Source organism: Entelurus aequoreus, linkage group LG11 (genome assembly GCF_033978785.1).
Source record: "Entelurus aequoreus isolate RoL-2023_Sb linkage group LG11, RoL_Eaeq_v1.1, whole genome shotgun sequence".
Lineage (NCBI taxonomy): Eukaryota > Metazoa > Chordata > Actinopteri > Syngnathiformes > Syngnathidae > Entelurus > Entelurus aequoreus.
In genome coordinates this window covers 6722069-6742568 of record NC_084741.1, presented here as the reverse complement: position 1 = coordinate 6742568, position 20500 = coordinate 6722069, and the positions used below count along the sequence as shown (strand labels likewise).

The following is a 20500-nucleotide window of genomic DNA, read 5'->3' as shown; positions in this document are numbered from 1 at the left end:
ATTTCAATAGGGTCCTTTCGTCCCATGCAAAAGGACTCCCATTGGGATTCCTTTTGAAATGGTCCTGTGCGGACCCTAATAATAATAAAACCTTACAATTTCAATAGGGTCCTTTCGTCCCATGCAAAAGGTCTCCCTTTGGGATTCCTTTTGAAATGGTCCTGTGCGGACCCTAATAATAAAACCTTACAATTTCAATAGGGTCCTTTCGTCCCATGCAAAAGGACTCCCTTTGGGATTCCTTTTGAAATGGTCCTGTGCGGACCCTAATAATAATAAAACCTTACAATTTCAATAGGGTCCTTTCGTCCCATGCAAAAGGACTCCCATTGGGATTCCTTTTGAAATGGTCCTGTGCGGACCCTAATAATAATAAAACCTTACAATTTCAATAGGGTCCTTTCGTCCCATGCAAAAGGTCTCCCTTTGGGATTCCTTTTGAAATGGTCCTGTGCGGACCCTAATAATAAAACCTTACAATTTCAATAGGGTCCTTTCGTCCCATGCAAAAGGACTCCCTTTGGGATTCCTTTTGAAATGGTCCTGTGCGGACCCTAATAAAAAGGGAGATTATTCCTCATCTGCGTCTGGGGATAAATCAAGAGAGTTGACATACAGCAAGAAAGGACTCCATGAGCTTTCAAACGCTTGAGCCGAGCCTTTTAGCGAAAAGCTAAGTTTTTCTAGTTTGAGATTGTAGAGAACCTCTCTAATCCAACGGCCGTGTGATTGGGGGGCGAGCCAGCTTCCAATTAAACAAAATCAATCGCCTGGCCAGCAAGGTCGTAAAAGCAACAGCGCGTTTTAATGATACCGGGCACATGTTATCGGGGCATACGCCAAAAATGGCTGATAATGGGTTGGGGGGTTGAAGTTTTGACCGTATGCTTTCCCGATCGTGTCAAAAATATCCTCCCCAAAGGAACATAGTTTAGAGCAGGACCAGAACATACGGACATGGTCGGCCGGAGATAGTTTGCATCTGTTGCAGGTATTGCTAACAGTGGGGTAGATTTTGGATAGTTTTGAGTTAGTGTAATGAATTGTATGGATTACTTTGCAATGGATGAGACTATGACGGGCACATATTGAGGAGGAGTGAAGCAGTTTCAGGGCAGAGTCCCAGTGTTGGTCGGATATGTTGGTATTAAGATCGCTCTCCCACGAGGCTCTTATCACTGATAGAGAGTTTGGAGCAACTGAACGTGAAGAGGTATATAACACAGAGATACATTTTTTATGATTAGGGCTCAAAGATAGCAATGTATCTATAAGAGTTTCCGGAGGACGATTCGGAAAGTGTGGGAACTGTTGCTTTACGAAGTCCCTCGCCTGAAAAAAACGAAAAAGGTGGGAGTTCGGCAAGTCGTATTTGGAAGAGAGTTCAGTGAAGGATGAGAACAGTCCGTCTGCATGGAGGTCTTTCACAGTGGTGATGCCATGATCGTGCCAAGTCATCTCTTTTTTTTTTCTACCAAGAAAAGTGCACTTGTTATTAGTGAGAATATACTTATTTTAAGGTATTTTTGGGTACATTGAGGTTCACTAATTTTGCTTGTTTTGGAAAGTCTTGACAAGCTGAATTTTCTTGTTCTATTGGCAGATAATTTTGCTTAGTTCAAATAAAATACCCCTAATTTATTTTTATTTTTAGGGTCCGCCTTGTACCCTGTACAAAGGACTCCCTCAGGGAGTCCTTTGTACTGGTTACAAAGGAACCTATTGTTATTGTAATGTTTATTATTAGGGTCCGCCCTGTACCCTGTACAAAGGAACCTATTGTTATTGTAATGTTTATTATTATTCTTTATTTTTCTTCCGCAGCTTTGCGCACTACTTTGCCCCCCTTAACATGCTTCAAAACTCACCAAATTTTTTACACACATCCAAACTCGGGTACAGCACACTTTAGTAAAAAAACCTAACCCCAAAAATCAAAATTGCGCTCTAGCGCCCCCTAGGAAGACAACTGCCTCTTACTCCCACTAGGAAGGTCGTGGAGACAGGAAGTTGGCAATTTCCCCTTCAAGACAAAAAATGACTAAAAACACTCATTTTTAATTTTTGAGCTGTATTTTGACCCCCTTAAAATACTTCAAAACTCACCAAACTTCTCACACACTTAGGGACTGGTGGAAATTGCGATCTGAAAAAAAAACCGAACCCCAAAACTCAAAATTGTGCTCTACATAATTTTTTTGCAAAAAACAGAGAAAAAAACTGCTCCTCAGAGGAAAACTCAGACAAAACTGCTTGTAACTTCCGGTAGGAACGTCTTAGAGACATGAAACAAATACCTCTACGTAGGTCTTGCCTAGACCTACATTTCATAGATTGACATCCTTCAGCAAATATCAACAGGAAGTTTGCTATTCCTCCTTCAAAACAAAATTTTTGTTACAACCGGTCACCAAACATCAAACTTTATCTCCTCTGAGCGTGTTTGTCGTTTCGGCTTCAAACTGCTACAGGAGAGAGATTGAACCCTTCTGATTAAACTGTCAGTACGGATTTTTAAAACGTGCTACCGTTTTGATTTTACGAGCCTTCAAAGACCCGCAACACTAAAGTTGCTCCGCTGTTGTTGTTTTAAGATGGCTCCTTAAAAGCAGAAAGCACCAGCGTGAGCACAGAGTGCAGAGAAGGTAGTACACTACACAACTTCCTCTAACTCCCAGTACGAATATCGTAGAGACACGAAACAAAAACCTCTATGTAGGTCTCACTCAGGACTACCACTGGACAAAAGTATTGGGACACCTAGGACTAGCACCTGCCAAAAGGCGGACCCGTCCAACGCTGCTTGCAGCTTTAATTTAGCTTGTTTTGGAAAGTCTTGACAAGCTGAATTTTCTTGTTCTATTGGCAGATAATTTTGCTTAGTTCAAATAAAATACCCCTCATTTATTTATTTATTTTTCTTGTTTTTGAACACTGACTTTTTGCTAAACACGTGCTGTTCCACTGTATTAGCATCTGATTTGCCAGTTTATAGACTTCAAAAATGTTCATAAAGGAGCTCTAAACCGGCCGACAATTTATGAACTCCTGCCGTTTGTTTGGTTTTTGCGTAGGCACCATCTTTGCCTCGCTGCTCCTGAGGTCGCCCACCAAGCAAGACCTGGCGGAGAAGAGGAAGGCGCGGGAGTTCTTCCAGCACTTCCTAGTGCAGGGATCTTCGTCCTAGATCGGAGGACCAACGACGTTAAAAACACTAAAAACTATTGTCCTGTATTTGAAATAAACTGTTTATAATAATGCCATCTCCGGGTTGGGGAGGAGATCTTGCCCCAAGTGGAGGAGTTCAAGTACCTCGGAGTCTTGTTCACGAGTGAGGGAAGAGTGGATGGTGAGATCGACAGGCGGATCGGTGCGGCGTCTTCAGTAATGCGGACGCTATATCGATCCGTTGTGGTGAAGAAGGAGCTGAGCCGGAAGGCAAAGCTCTCAATTTATCGCTCGATCTACATTCCCATCCTCACCTATGGTCATGACGGAAAGGACAAGCGGCCGAAATGAGTTTCCTCCGCCGGGTGGCGGGTCTCTCCCTTAGAGATAGGGTGAGAAGCTCCGTCATCTGGGGGGAGCTCAAAGTAAAGCCGCTGCTCCTCCACATGGAGAGGAGCCAGATGAGGTGGTTCGGGCATCTGGTCAGGATGCCACCCGAACGCCTCCCTAGGGAGGTGTTTAGGAGGCCACGGGGAAGACCCAGGACGCGTTAGGAAGACTATGTCTCCCGGCTGGCCTGGGAACGCCTCAGGATCTCCCGGGAAGAGCTGGACGAAGTGGCTGGGGAGAGGAAAGTCTGGGCTTCCCTGCTTAGGCTGCTGCCCCCGCGACCCGACCTCGGATAAGCGGAAGAAGATGGATGGATGTTTATAATAATTTTGCATACGTCCTCACAAACATTAAGATAGTATGGTTAATATAAGTGACTTATCTGTGGATGTAGTTTGTTGTATTACTGTCAAGCATCTAGAGACCACTTTTTTAATGTATATTTTATTTAAAAACAATTTGTATTTTTAATGTCTGTGATCCCAGCAGTCAGTCTTTTCTATATAAAGTTGTTGTAAAACGACTGTGTTGTGTTGTATTTCCTTACACATTTATTGTAAATGAAAAAAAAAAAGAATAATAAAAAAATAGTTTCTAATAGAAAGTGAAAGACTTGGTCCTGGTCTAAGTGGTATATTTCCCATAATCCATTGCGCGCGGCGTCATTTGGCATCCTCGGGAGGGGACATGGTCGGAAGAAAGTGCTTAACATCCAAAGCACGGGAATAAACCCCAAAAACATCAACACAGGTATATATCCTTTTAAATATCGCGACGCTGTTGCCTGCGTTTGGTGTGAGCCTTTGGCCTTGCGTTCTTGTCAAGTGTCCGCATTGCGTCTGGGAAAACATATTTGCGCTCCGAGAGGTCAGCTGTCGACATTAAAACGTTAGGGGACTCGCCGAGGAGCTAAGCTAGCTGCTAGCTGCTAGCCTAGCGACGCTGCACAGCCTTCGTAGTAACGCTAGCTAATGCTAACTGCTAATTCTCATGTTGTGGGAGTGAATAATCATACATGTTGGGACAAAAAACAAAAAAATGGGTCACGGAAGTCACAAAGTTGCTCCGGCGAACACATTAGAATTTATTATTTTTAAACAACAAAGCGATTTTTTTTTTTTTTTGGGTAGCTCTTCGTTAGCATAACAGGGAAAAAATGCTGAGAACGAAATGGTGACAATGATCATACTAAAATGTCCTGCCGCTGTGTAGTTAGACAGAATTTGCTCGAAATTAGCAGGCCAACGTGTGTTGTGTGTGTGTGTGTGTTGTGTGTGTGTGTGTGTGTGTGTGTGTGTAACGGCGCCCCAGTCAGGTTGGTCTTCCATCAAAAACTGTTACTTAAAAAGTCACTGTGACGTCACATAGTACACATTACTCTCTTTGAATTGTACATCCAAATTAATTGAGCGCTTGGCAACTGTCATTGATGGTGGAAAGTTCCAGAAGTCCTCCCTCCTGTTGACATTGGTACTGCAGCGTGCACCCACTCTTGCGCAAGACCCCGTTTACACTAAGCCGGCTAAGGTTATCCAGGGTAAATCCCACCTAACCTTATCCTTGTCCACACACACAATAGTCGTTTAAGACTCCGTCCGCCGGCGCTATTCTATTCTATTCTATTCTAATACGCATGCGTGGAAAATGCGCACGTCTTAGTCACCGCCACTGTTGCTTTGTGTGCAAGTTCTTAAAGTTAACTTTTCCAGTGTTGTGGTATTTCAATTACCGTATTTTTCGGACTATAAGTCGCAGTTTTTTTTCATGGTTTGGCCGGGGGTGCGACTTATACTCGGGAGCGACTTATGTGTGAAATTATTAACATCCATCCATCCACCCATCTTCTTCCGCTTATCCGAGGTCGGGTCGCGGGGGCAGCAGCTTAAGCAGGGAAGCCCAGACTTCCCTCTCCCCAGCCACTTCGTCCAGCTCCTCCCGGGGGATCCCGAGGCGTTCCCAGGCCAGCCGGGAGACATAGTCTTCCCAACGTGTCCTGGCTCTTCCCCGTGGCCTCCTACCGGTCGGACGTGCCCTAAACACCTCCCTAGGGAGGCGTTCGGGTGGCATCCTGAGCAGATGCCAGAACCACCTCATCTGGCTCCTCTCCATGTGGAGGAGCAGCGGCTTTACTTTGAGCTCCCCCCGGATGGCAGAGCTTCTCACCCTATCTCTAAGGGAGAGACCCGCCACCCGGCGGAGGAAACTCATTTGGGCCGCTTGTACCCGTGATCTTGTCCTTTCGGTCATGACCCAAAGCTCATGACCATAGGTGAGGATGGGAACGTAGATCGACCGGTAAATTGAGAGCTTTGCCTTCCGGCTCAGCTCCTTCTTCACCACAACGGATCGATACAGCGTCCGCATTACTGAAGACGCCGCACCGATCCGCCTGTCCATCTCACCATCCACTCTTCCCCCACTCGTGAACAAGACTCCGAGGTACTTGAACTCCTCCACTTGGGGCAGGGTCTCCTCCGCAACCCGGAGATGGCACTCCACCCTTTTCCGGGCGAGAACCATGGATTCGGACTTGGAGGTGCTGATTCTCATCCCAGTCGCTTCACACTCGGCTGCGAACCGATCCAGCGAGAGCTGAAGATCCTGGCCAGATGAAGCCATCAGGACCACATCATCTGCAAAAAGCAGAGACCTAATCCTGCAGCCACCAAACCAACGCCTCGACTGCGCCTAGAAATTCTGTCCATAAAAGTTCTGAACAGAATGGGTGACAAAGGGCAGCCTTGGCGGAGTCCAACTCTCACTGGAAACGTGTCCGACTTACTGCCGGCAATGCGGACCAAACTCTGGCACTGATCATACAGGGAGCGGACCGCCACAATCAGACAGTCCGGTACCCCATACTCTCTGAGCACTCCCCACAGGACTTCCCGAGGGACACGGTCGAATACCTTCTCCAAGTCCACAAAACACATGTAGACTGGTTGGGCAAACTCCCATGCACCCTCAAGGACCCTGCCCAGAGTATAGAGCTGGTCCACAGTTCCACGACCAGGACGAAAACCACACTGTTCCTCCTGAATCCGAGGTTCGACTATCCGGGGTAGCCTCCTCTCCAGCACACCTGAATAGACCTAAATTATTAACACATTCCCGTAAAATATCAACTAATATTATTGATGTCATTCACGTAAGAGACTAGACGTATAAGATTTCATGGGATTTAGCGATTAGGAGTGACAGATTGTTTGGTAAACGTATAGCATGTTCTATATGTTATAGTTATTTGAAAGACTCTTACCATAATATGTTACGTTAACATACCAGTTGGTTATTTATGCCTCATATAACGTACACTTATTCCGCCTGTTGTTCACTATTCTTTAGACATTTTAAATTGCCTTTCAAATGTCTATTCTTGCTGTTGGCTTTTATCACATAAATTTCCCCCAAAAATGCGACTTATACTCCAGTGCGACTTATATGTTTTTGTTCTTCTTTATTATGCATGTTCGGCCGGTGCGCCTTATACTCCGGAGCAATACAGTAACTGGAATCCAGTGTGCTGTGGCGCCCTATTGTAGTGAATCACACCTGAGCCATCATCCATCCATCCATTTTCTACCGCTTGTCCCGGTCGCGGGGGGGGGGGGTGCTGGAGCCTATCTCAGCTGCATTCAGGCGGATGGCGGGATACACCCTGGACAAGTCGCCACCTCATCGCAACATTCACACACTTGGCAACACCAATTTAGTGTTGCCAATCAACCTATCCCCAGGTGTATGTTTTTGGAGGTGGGAACCCATGCAGTCACGGGGAGAACATGCAAACTCCACACAGAAAGATCCCGAGCCCGGGATTGAACTCAGGCCACCGTGCTGCCGCCGGCTAAGGTTATCCAGGGTAAATCCCACCTAACCTTATCCTTGTCCACACACACCATCATTATCATCGTCGGCGCTCACTCGAACGTGTATGACGATCCTCCTGGTAGGGGTGTATCCCTCCATGGAGGATGCCTGTGCGTGACTTAGTTTAGCGTGGGGAGACTGGTGCACAGACAGTCACCACACGATCCTTGACAGAATCGGGTCAGGGTCCAGTGGTATGGAGTCCAAGACGACTCAATCAATCAATGTTTATTTATATAGCCCTAAATCACAAGTGTCTCAAAGGGCTGTACAAGCCACAACGACATCCTCGGTACAGAGCCCACATACGGGCAAGGAAAAACTCACCCCAGTGGGACGTCGGTGAATGACTATGAGAAACCTTGGAGAGGACCGCATATGTGGGTAACAACCCCCCCCCCCCCCCCCCCCTCTAGGGGAGACCGAAAGCAATGGATGTCGAGTGGGTCTGACATAACATTGTGAAAGTCCAGTCCACAGTGGATCCAACACATCAGCGGGAGTCCAGTCCACAGCGGGGCCAACAGGAAACCATCCCGAGCGGAGACGGGTCAGCAGCGCAGAGATGTCCCCAACCGATGCACAGGCTAGTGGTCCACCCGGGGTCCCGACTCTGGACAGCCAGCACTTCATCCATGGCCACCGGACCTATGCAACTCCCCCTCGCAAGGGACAGGGGAGAAGAGGATAGAAGAAAAGAAACGGCAGATCAACTGGTCTATAAAAGGGGGGTCTATTTAAAGGCTAGATTATACAAATGAGTTTTAAGATGGGACTTAAATGCTTCTACTGAGGTAGCATCTCTAACTGTTACCGGGAGGGCATTCCAGAGTACTGGAGCCCTTCTGGGGACCCTTCTTCCGCCATCGCAGCCGTTGTGGTGGTTCTTAAATCTACCGTCTTCCGCCTTTGAGGTCTTCACCGTATCCCTGGCTAGGGGGCAGTCAGATACTAGGCCTTTGCCAAGAGCCACCTGGGGTAACAGTAGTAAAGGGGTTAACCTCCTAGTGCCCCAAGACCCCCATAGAGGAGCCTCCACTGCCGGATGAACTTAAACGTCATGCCCAGGACACTCCACACACACACACAATGGTCGTTTAAGACCTTCTCGCCCCCCCTCCGTCCGACCTAATACGCATGCGCGGAAAATGCGCACGTCTTAGTCACCTCCACTGTTGCTTTGTGTGCAAGTTCTTAAAGTTAATTTATCCAGTGTTGTGGTATTTCAATGAACTGGAATCCAGTGTGCTGTGGGGCCCTATTGTAGTGACTCACACCTGAGCCATCATAAATGTACTAAATCTTTATTGGACAAGAAAGTACACAATGTGACAAAGAACATTTGGCAACAATCAATCTAGGGATCTAGATATCTGGTCAGGACACTCCTCACTCTTTTGCCTTCACCTTCATTGTCCATTCGTTTTTGGTGACTTCGTATACTCTGGACCTAGACGTTGACATAGGTGGCGGACAATAACTGATACAGTCTGCTTTGCCAGTCCAAAAGCATTCGCCGTTTTCCGCAGTTAGTCTTCCCTCGACGGGCGGGTAATACAAAGCACACGCTACCTTTTTTATCACATCCACGGGAGCCCGCATTCTCGTCGTCTCTCCTTCGACAAGCGGACGACGTTTTTCGGTAAGTAGAATCACAGCTGACCTCGTCATTGGAAAGTTCCCTTGCCGTCTTGAGATGTGTTGTGTCCCAAATAGCTGCAATCGCTTTCTCTTAAGGCAGTGTTTTTCAACCTTTTTTGAGACAAGGCACATTTTTTGCGTTGAAAAAATTTGGATGCACACCAGCAGCAGAAATCATTAAAAAAACGAAACTCAGTTGACAGCAAAAAGTCGTCGTCGCAATTGTTGGTTATGACTTTAAAGCATAACCAAGCATGCATCAATATAGCTCTTGTCTCAAAGTAGGTGTACTGTCACCACCAGTCACATCACACCCTGACTTATTTGGACTTTTTTGCGGTTTTCCTGTGTGTAGTGTTTTAGTTCTTGTCTTGCGCACCTGTGTTGGTGGCTTTTTCTTAGAGATGTCCGATAATATCGGCCTCCCGATATTGTCGGACATCAGTGCGTGTGCACAATTTCCGATATCACACAGAAAATGTGATATCGGGAATTATCGGTATCGTTTTTTTTATTATCTGTATTTTTTATTAAATCAACATAAAAAAAAACACAAGATACACTTACAATTAGTGCACCAACCCAAAAAACCTCCCTCCCCCATTCACGCTCATTCACACAAAAGGGTTGTTTCTTTCTGTTATTAATATTTCTGGTTCCTACATTATATATCAATACAGTCTGCAAGGGATACAGTCCGTAAGCACACATTATTGTGCGTGCTGCTGGTCCACTAATAGTACTAACCTTTAACAGTTAATTTGACTCATTTTCATTAATTACTAGTTTCTATGTAACTGTTCTTATATTGTTTTACTTTCTTTTTTATTCAACAAAATGTTTTTAATTTATCTTATTTTATTTTATTTTTTAAAAAGGATCTTATCTTCACCGTACCTGGTTGTCCAAATTAGGCATAATAATGTGTTAATTCCACGACTGTATATATCGGTATCGGTTGGTATCGGTAATTAAAGAGTTGGACAATATCGGTTATCGGCAAAAAGCCATTATCGGACATCCCTACTTTTTCTCTTTTTTTGGTATTTTCCTGTAGCAGTTTCATGTCTTCCTTTGAGCGATATTACCCGCATCTACTTTGTTTTAGCAATCAAGAATATTTCAGTTGTTTTTATCCTTCTTTGTGGGGACATTGTTGATTGTCATGTCATGTTCGGATGTACATTGTGGACGCCGTCTTTGCTCCACAGTAAGTCTTTGCTGTCGTCCAGCATTCTGTTTTTGTTTACTTCGTAACCAGTTCAGTTTTAGTTTTGTTCTGCATAGCCTTCCCTAAGCTTCAATGCCTTTTCTTAGGGGCACTCACCTTTTGTTTATTTTTGGTTTAAGCATCAGACACCTTTTTACCTGCACGCTCCCTTCCGCTGTTTCCGACATTTACAAAGCAATTAGCTACCGGCTGCCACCTACTGATATGGAAGAGTATTACACGGTTACTCTGCCGAGCTCTAGACAGCGCCGATACTCAACAACAATAACACATCATATGCAGAATATAATTACTGGTTTGCAAAAAATATTTTTAACCCAAGTAGGTGAAATTAGATAATCTCCCACGGCACACCAGACTGTATCTCGCAGTACACTAGTGGTTGAAAAACACTGTCTTAAGGTATTCATGTGTGATTTCCACAAGCGTCTATACATGTAGAGAAGGAGAAACACGGGTATGTCTGGATGACTCGCCTCCATATTTCCAGTGGTTAGCTCCCGAGTTACAAAACCGCTTTACTGTGTGGGACGCGGTCTTTCTGCCGTCACTTCCTCTCCGAACTCAGTTTGTAAACAATCAATGAGTCCATACAAAGCTAAGAGCCGGAGATTCAAGAAATACACGGCGCATTTACCCGTATAAAAATGTGTCAGAGGAAGGGAACCTTAAACGCTGGCTTAGTGTGGCTGAAACGGGGCTTAGGCTAAATAATTATTTGTTTAATGGGTTATCAGGCTTAGTGTCGAACCCCTTGTCAACATGATAACTCACAGGATAACTTTATTACAGGGAAGTACTCCTCGGCGGGAAGAAAGGACCATGACTGAAAATGGCCCTCGCTCTGAGGCGCCGCTGTACTTCGAGGTGGAGGTGGACGACGACGAAGACAAGGCCGAGCACCTGATGGCGGAACCCTCGTCGTCGTCGGGCCGCGTGTACGACCGCACCACCGTGCTCATCGAGCGGGACCCTATCCGGCTGGACGAAGAGGGCGAGGAGGAGGGTCACTGCGGCGGCGATGAAGACGGGGTCACTTTCCTCACCGAAGGGGACGACGAGGAGGGGCGGCTGGCCTTCATGGGGGACCCGGACGCTATGTCGCAGGGTTACGTGCACCACACCATCTCGCCGGACCAGATCCAGTTCACTATCAACCCCGGGTCCACCCCTATGCCGCGGAATATAGAGGGCGCCACGCTCACCCTGCACTCCGAGTGTCCAGAGACCAAGCAGCGAGAGGTAAGATTACGCAAACACACAGACGGTCATGTCTATGTTAGAGAGGGAACGATTAGCGGCCGGTATATCGCTTCTGCTTCCCTGTCAAAACGTCCATTTTTTTGCCAGGAAATCCAGTTTTTGTCCTTCTTTCCCGGTGTCTTACCTGTTCTATTTTGTTTGTTTTTGCTACTGCAGCACTCATAGTGTGTGGTCATTAAAGGAGCTTCTTATGCTTTCTCTAACGTCGAGGAAGAAATGTCAGCCGTCTTGAAAAATGTCTTGCTTCTAAGTTACGTGAAGGAGCCCAGAATTTATATTGTTTAAAATGTTCGCGATATTTCAAAGTTTCTCCCGAGAAAACCTTACAATGTAACAAAACCCCAGACCAGACAAGGGCAAAATACGGCCCGCGGGCCAAGTGGCCAATAAGATTTTTATTCCGGCCCGCCGGATGTTCTACATCAGGGGTCACCAACATGGTGCCCGCGGGCACCAGGTAGCCCGTAAGGACCAGATGAGTAGCCCGCTGGCCTGTTCTAAAAATAGCTCAAATAGCAGCACTTACCAGTGAGCTGCCTCTATTTTTTAAATTGTATTTATTTACTAGCAAGCTGGTCTCGCTTTGCCCGACATTTTTAATTCTAAGAGAGACAAAACTCAAATAGAATTTGAAAATCCAAGAAAATATTTTAAAGACTTGGTCTTCACTTGTTTAAATAAATTCATAATTTTTTTACTTTGCTTCTTATAACTTTCAGAAAGACAATTTTGGAGAAAAAATACAACCTTAAAAAGGATTTTTAAACACGTATACTTTTTTACCTTTTAAATTCCTTCCTCTTCTTTCCTGACAATTTAAATCAATGTTCAAGTAAATTTATTTTTTTTATTGTAAAGAATAATAAATACATTTTAATTTAATTCTTCATTTTAGCTTCTGTTTTTTCGACAAAGAATATTTGTGAAATATTTTATTCAAACTTATTATGATTAAAATTCAAAAAAATTATTCTGACAAATCTGGAAAATCTGTAGAATCCAATTTAAATCTTATTTCAAAGTCTTTTGAATTTCTTTTAAAATTTTTGTTCTGGAAAATCTAGAAGAAATAATGATTTGTCTTTGTTATAAATATAGCTTGGTCCAATTTGTTATATATTCTAACAAAGTGCAGATTGGATTTTAACCTATTTAAAACATGTCATCAAAATTCTAAAATTAAACTTAATCAGGAAAAATTACTAATGATGTTCCATAAATTCTTTTTTAAATTTTTAAAAAAAAGATTCGAATTAGCTAGTTTTTCTCTTCTTTTTTTCGGTTGAATTTTGAATTTTAAAGAGTCGAAATTGAAGATAAACTATGTTTCAAAATTTAATTGTCATTTTTTTTCGTGTTTTCTCCTCTTTTAAACCGTTCAATTAAGTGTAAATATCATTAATTATTAATAATAACATAGAGTTAAAGGTAAATTGAGCAAATTGGCTATTTCTGGCAATTTATTTAAGTGTGTATCAAACTGGTAGCCCTTCGCATTAATCACTACCCAAGAAGTAGCTCTTGCTTTCAAAAAGGTTGGTGACCCCTGTTCTACATAATTTTTTTAGACCTTCAACATAAAAACTGGCTGCAATTAAAGTTAAAAGTAGGGCTAGGTGATATGGCCTTTTATTAATATCTCGATATTTATAGGCCATGTCATGATACACGATATATATCTCGATATTTTGCCTTATCCTTGAATGAACACTTGATGCATGTAATCACAGCAGTATGATGATTCTATGTGTATACATTAAAACATTCTTGGTCATACTGCATTAATATATGCTCATTTTAAAGGCCTACTGAAAGCCACTACTAGCGACCACGCAGTCTGATAGTTTATATATCAATGATGAAATCTTAACATTGCAACACATGCCAATACGGCCGGGTTAACTTATAAAGTGACATTTTAAATTTCCCGCTAAACTTCCGGTTGGAAACGTCTATGTATGATGACGTACGCGCGTGACGTCACGACGGCAACGGAAGTATTCGTACCCAATGTGTCACCATACAAACTGCTCTGTTTTCATCGAACAATTCCACAGTATTCTGGACATCTGTGTTGGTGAATCTTTTGCAATTTGTCTAATGAACAATGGAGATTGCAAAGAAGAAAGTTGTAGGTGGGATCGTGTATTAGCGGCTGGCTGTAGCAACACAACAAGGAGTACTTACTTGGATAGCAGACGCCTAGCCGATGCTAGCCGCCAACCGCATCTGTGATCGGGTAAAGTCCTTCGTCGCGCCGTCGATCGCTGGAACGCAGGTGAGCACGGGTGTTGATGAGCAGATGAGGGCTGGCTGGCGTAGGTGGAGCGCTAATGTTTTTATCATAGCTCTGTGAGGTCCGGTTGCTAAGTTAGCTTCAGCGTCGTTAGCAACAGCATTGTTAAGCTTTGCCAGGCTGAGAATTATTAACCGTGTAGTTACATGTCCATGGTTTAATAGCATTGTTGATCTTCTGTCTATCCTTCCAGTCAGGGATTTATTTATTTTGTTTCTATCTGCATTTGAGCCAGATGCTATCACGTTAGCTCAGTAGCTAAAGAGTTTCGCTGATGTATTGTCGTGGAGATAAAAGTCACTGTGAATGTCCATTTCGCGTTCTCGACTCTCATTTTCAAGAGGATATAGTATCCGGGGTGGTTTAAAATACAAATCCGTGATCCACAATAGAAAAAGGAGAGTGTGTGGAATCCAATGAGACCTTGTACCTAAGTTACGGTCAGAGCGAAAAAAGATACACCCTGCACTGCCTCTCTAGTTCTTCACTCCAACGTTCCTCATCCACAAATCTTTCATCCTCGCTCAAATGAATGGGGTAATCGTCGCTTTCTCGGTCCGAATCTCTCTCGCTCCATTGTAAACAACGGGGAATTGTGAGGAATTCTTCCTCCTGTGACGTCACGCTACTTCCGGTACAGGCAAGGCTTTTTTTTATCAGCGACCAAAAATTGCGAACTTTATCGTCGTTGTTCTATACTAAATCCTTTCAGCAAAAATATGGCAATATCGCAAAATGATCAAGTATGACACATAGAATGGATCTGCTATCCCCGTTTAAATAAAAAAAAATCATTTCAGTAGGCCTTTAAACTTTCATGCAGAGAGGGAAACCACAACTAAGTCAATTTACCAAAATTTTTAAATGTATTAAACAGTTGTTTATTAAACAGTTGTATTTATTAAACAGTTATTAAGCAGTGGCACAAACATTCATGTCATTTTGGGATGCTAGCTGTTCCTGTACGCCGCACAGAGCATTCTGAAGAAAAAGGTGCTAAACGTTTTATCATTGACGCAAAAATAATTGGGGATAAATAGGATGACCTTACCCCTAAAATTAACCTGGGCCTTTTTGCCTACCGAGCCACTATTTGAGTGTATCATGTTTGAATTGCCTGTGGTTGCCAACTGCAACGGAAAATAAATCAATCATCATAACGGTGCCATGAGTCACAAAGAAAGGGAAGATGGTGTACTTCCTGTTTTGGGTCACACACTGAACGGCCTCGACATTATGACCACTTGCACAATCAAGAGACCGACTCTCAGAGTACACACCGGCATAGTGCCTATTGTGTTTGTGCGTTCACAAACAACATGAACGTGTCGCCCGCACGCACGCACGACACACGTTTGTTGTCGCTTTAAGAGTGCTGCCCTTGTTCGGCATGTGTGCATTGTTGGATTGCCTTTGTGTTTGTCGTGTTCCTGCAGCGTGTTTGTCACATGAGCCCGTCCTTCCGGGATGTATTTTTCTAATGACCAGCGAGCCTAGACACAAAATGGACCTCCAGCAGGACTATACACACAAAAAAAAGACTGGTCGAAAATGAAAGTCGCGTAGTGTTCCCACAGAAATGAAAGCTTATGTTTGCTGGCATCGCAATGATAGGCCATACCATCAATGATAGGCCATACCATCAATGAAAGGAAACTTTTCTTACAAGACGTTTTGTTTGGATATTTGCCAGAGGAATATTTGTCCCTCTGACTATCAAGTCATGGAAAAGTACGCTATCTTTTATACCATACCTTTTATCCACTATGTAATCATTTCTGTCATCCGGTATTAATGCACACTTTGATTTATTGTTTTCCAAAACAAACAGGAATCTGAGGTCAAAGGACAATAATAATATATGCTTGTGGATCCTCCAAATTAATTTAGAAACTGTAGCTTTGCTAACTAAAGCCTTTATTAGTTGTTTAGATCATATATATATATATATATATATATATATATATATATATATATATATATATATATATATATATATATATATATATATATATATATATATTTTGTGGAATAGCCTTAATTTCTAAGAACAAGAATAGACTGTCAAGTTTCAGATGAAAGTTCTCTTTTTCTGGCCATTTTGAGCGTTTAATTGACCCCACAAATGTGATGCTCCAGAAACTCAATCTGCTCAAAGGAAGGTCAGTTTTGTAGCTTCACATCGACAATATTTCAATTAAATTTTGCTCAATATTATTTTTGATGTATACCCTAAGATTAATAATAATAATACTTTCATTTAACCTAACTTAACTTTATACCAAAAGCACTGCTTTGGAAATCATTTGTACCCCTTTCAGAGATCACATTTAGTTCCCCTTAAACATCCTCATGTTGCACAATGAAATGTAAGCATAGGATGAAGTGTGCATTCCTGTAACTTTCTCTAGTAACAGCATTCCATGATTAATACAAATAAATTAACATTAATAATAAATGACAGTAAAATAAGCACACATATGACTGAGGAGTCATAGTGTAACTTTGTGTGGTGTTTGAGTTGTCCGACTTTTTGTGTGGCCATAAACGCACCAGTGGTTTAGTGGTATGCGTGTTGGTGACAGATGACAAGTTGGTTTTGGCCTGGTTTGTACGGCAGAAGTTTTTTACTCATGTTTTTGGTGTGGTTATGGCCGAATATAAACAGTTTTGCTAAAAAATGATCGATATAATTCCTGTCCTCGAAGCAACTCGATAGACGTTACAATAATTGAACGGTGTTCAATTGAACGGTGTTGACGAACACCGTTAGGGCCGCTTGTTGTCACTGTCACTCAGAGTTGCATTGCAAAATTACACAGAATAAATGTGCTTATTTTGTTTAGAATTCAGATGGGTTTGATTTGGTGCGCGGCATATATTTGCTGTGCGCAGAGGACGCTTGAGCAGTGCGCAATTGCGCAGGCGCGCACCTTAGAGGGAACGTTGCTTGGCAGTCCATGTCTTGTTGAAAACACGCCATTCGTCATCAACTTTTCTCTTTTTAGCGTCTCGGGGGTAAACCTTGCATCACTTGTCGCTGTGCACCTTCATTTACAGGTTACACACGGACATACGCCCATAAATAACACTTTTCAAAGTAAAAGCAGCACCGTTGTATTGCGCGCATGACATAGATGTTTTTTCAACTTTATTTTGTAAATTGTGATTGCAGCTGTTCACATTCACTCACTATCACGCACGTGCATACGTCCACACGGAAGTAATACAAATAACGCTTTTCAAAACAAAAGCAGCACCGTTGTATTGCACACTCGACATAGATACGTTTTTAAATTTATTTTGTAATTTATGATTGGCCTCACGCGGGCCGGACAGGGACGCACAAAGGGCCGGATGTGGCCCGCGGGCCGCAGAATGCCCAGGTATGCTCTAACCCTGACCCTAACCCTCTAAACCTAACCCTAACCAAATAACTCTAAATTAAGTCTTTGTTACTTAGAATATGTTCCCCTATTGTCCAAAAAACTTTAAATTAAGTCTTTGTTACTTAGAATATGTTCCCCATACTAAAGTGTTACCAAAAACATATAACTTTGTCTTGAATTTGAAAAAAAAAACATTTTATTTTTCACTAAAGGAGGGTTCGGTGAATGCGCATATGAAACTGGTGGGTTTCGGTACTTCCAACAAGGTTAAGAACTAGGGATGTCCGATAATATCGGCCTGCCGATATTATCGGCCGATAAATGCGTTAAAATGTAATATCGGAAATTATCGGTATCGTTTTTTTTATTATCTGTATCGGTTTTTTTTTGTTTTTTTTGTTTTTTTTTATTAAATCAACATAAAAAACACAAGATACACTTACAATTAGTGCACCAACCCAAAAAACCTCCCTCCCCCCATTTCTTTCTGTTATCAATATTCTGGTTCCTACATTATATATCAATATATATCAATACAGTCTGCAAGGGATACAGTCCGTAAGCACACATGATTGTGCGTGCTGCTGGTCCATTAATAGTACTAACCTTTAACAGTTAATTTTACTCATTTTCATTAATTACTAGTTTCTATGTAACTGTTTTTATATTGTTTTACTTTCTTTTTTATTCAAGAAAATGTTTTTAATTTAGTTATCTTATTATTATTTTTAAAAAGTACCTTATCTTCACCATACATGGTTGTCCAAATTAGGCATAATAATGTGTTAATTCCACGACTGCATATATCGGTTGATATCGGTATCGGTTGATATCGGTATCGGTAATTAAAGAGTTGGACAATATCGGATATCGGCAAAAAGCCATTATCGGACATCCCTATTAAGAACCACTGCCTCAGAGGAAAAGAGACCAGGTGTTTTACGGTGCGTTCAAGTCCCGCTGAACAGAGTAGGACAGACGCAACACCTGCCAGAAGTGATGCATAATTAGAATAGAGTTTATTTGTTATGCACTTTTCATTTAAATAAATCTCGAAGTGCTACAGTACAAACCAATATTTACAGTACAACAATAAAAGTTTAGCTGTTAAATCAGGTAAAACACTTGAGACTAAAACACTGCAGTAAGGCATAAGAAACACAAGGCATGCAAATTACTAGCTTCTCTGTGTGTCTATATTAGTTATGTTTTAAACACTTTTTGAGCACATTCCACAATACCACCATAATGATAACCGTGATCATTTGGTTCACAATAACGGTGATAGGAAATGTTCATATCTTTACATCCCTACTGTTTTTACAATATGTATTCTACACCTGGAAGAAAGAGATGACATATGGACACAGTTCACCTTTGCAACGATAGACAATAAGACCCGTAGTAAACCCTCTGGCTCGATTTTCGCTCTTTGAGTACCTTGAATGTAGAAAAGCGCAATACAAGTATAACCCATTTACCATTTTATCAGCGGATTAGAGGACCTCCCAATGGCTCCTCTGTAAGCGGACTCTTATTTACGTTTATTCACTAATTAGAATGCATAAAAAAATCATCCGTCGTCATGTCTTTTATAATGATTGTGAACCACAGGCAAAATTCCAACAAAAGTCCAGTTCCCCGAACTTTATTACTAATGAGCTGTTTATCTCCGTTTTTACATATACACTGTAACTGCACTTATCCAATGTAGATGTTATGTATCACATACACCATTAAGGAGTGTGACACAAATGTTAGCCACACTCTGTGAGCTACACTACTAACATAACATTACACTCATATTTTAACAGCTTGGTTAGCCATTTATTTATTTTTTTAATCTAAGGGCAGTGTTTCCCATAAACTGCCAAGATACCTGTGGCGGTGGGGGCGTGGCTATGGGTGTGGTCACCATGACATCATCGAGTGATTTGCATAATTTACTACAATGATATGATTTTCTCTAAAAAGGCTCAATAAATGTATACTTATTAATTAATAATAACAGTTTTGTTTTAAACGTCCATCCATCCATCCATCCATTTTACAATATAATTACGACACTTTATGTACATATTTATATACTGATTTGAACAATAAGTTATTCACTGAAATATATTTATTAATTGTGGTTCTTACAAAAAATATAAAAGCTAAAATGTCTCTTAAAGCTCTGCCCCTTTAATTAGTGCATACTAAATCATTTAACTTTAGCCTACTACTACAACCATATTATTTACCAGCAACATAAAGTGAAACAGAGGCAGAGGTGTCCTGCCACAGTCAGTAACAAATAAACAGAAAACAGTAGTGGTCAAATACAAATAAGGCAACAAGAGAAGTATCCTACACTTCTCTTTTGTAAAGTAAATCTGAACAGCCTATATGGGGCATCTACATCAACTATATGATTTGCCTGAGAAGCTGGACAGGACAAAAAAACAAAAAAAAACAAATTATTTGTGGCGGACGTAATTCTTTCGTGGCGGGCCGCCACAAATAAATGAATGTGGGGGAAACACTGAAGGGCCTGATTTACTAATGCACTAAAACACATGCAAACCATGATAGCCCACGCAAAGCTGATCTACTAAACGTGTGCGAAGTGGATTGCGTCCGTTAAGTGAGCAGAATTAGGCGCGCCATAGGGCTGGGCTATATATTGATATACTCGATATATCGCGGGTTTGTCTCTGTGCGATATAGAAAATGACTATATCGTGATATTCGAGTATGCGTTCTCACGCAGTTGTTTTTAGCTGCGGGCATTACACTACAGGCTCTTCTCACTCTTTCTTGTCTCTCCTCACAGAGACATAAAACAAGCGCACCTTCTTACATACGTTACATACGTATACGCCCTCGCGGAGCAGAGAGGTAGCGGCATGGGTATCGTTAGCTGTGGTGCGAGTGGTAATACGAGAGAGAGAAGGTGCGAATCTGGTAACAAATGAAGGAAGAATTAATTCCCAAGGAAAACAGCATAGAGTCCATCGTCTGGCGGTGGTTTGGCTTCAAGTGGGAATATGTCGAACAGACAACCGTGATTTGTCAAGTGTGGGGCAAAAGCGTTGCTACAAAAAGTAGCATTACTGCTAATATGTAGCATCATTTGAAAAGTCACCTACTAGAGAATGAAGAGTGCTTGAAACTACGCATGTCAACATCTCCATTCGGTGCCACACCAACAAAATGCAGAGGCAACCATTTCCACATCAACACCGTATATATATTGAACGCATCATAATT

The 20500-nt window shown here is 42.3% G+C and overlaps 2 protein-coding genes across 2 annotated transcripts in view; both read left to right on the top strand.

The window, feature by feature from the left end:
* Positions 1-4073, top strand: part of inpp5b (inositol polyphosphate-5-phosphatase B) — a 65654-nt gene extending 61581 nt beyond the window's left edge. The window contains exon 23 of the mRNA XM_062062361.1: positions 3075-4073. Within this exon, the coding sequence (XP_061918345.1) occupies positions 3075-3187 (113 nt within the window). The 3' untranslated portion in view covers positions 3188-4073. The remainder of the gene's footprint in view (positions 1-3074) is intronic.
* Positions 4074-4189: 116 nt separating this feature from the next.
* The window catches only part of mtf1 (metal-regulatory transcription factor 1), a 45809-nt gene continuing 29498 nt past the window's right edge, over positions 4190-20500 (top strand). Inside the window, exons 1-2 of the mRNA XM_062062359.1 lie at positions 4190-4308; positions 11093-11542. Of these exons, the coding sequence (XP_061918343.1) occupies positions 11123-11542 (420 nt within the window). The 5' untranslated portion in view covers positions 4190-4308; positions 11093-11122. The remainder of the gene's footprint in view (positions 4309-11092; positions 11543-20500) is intronic.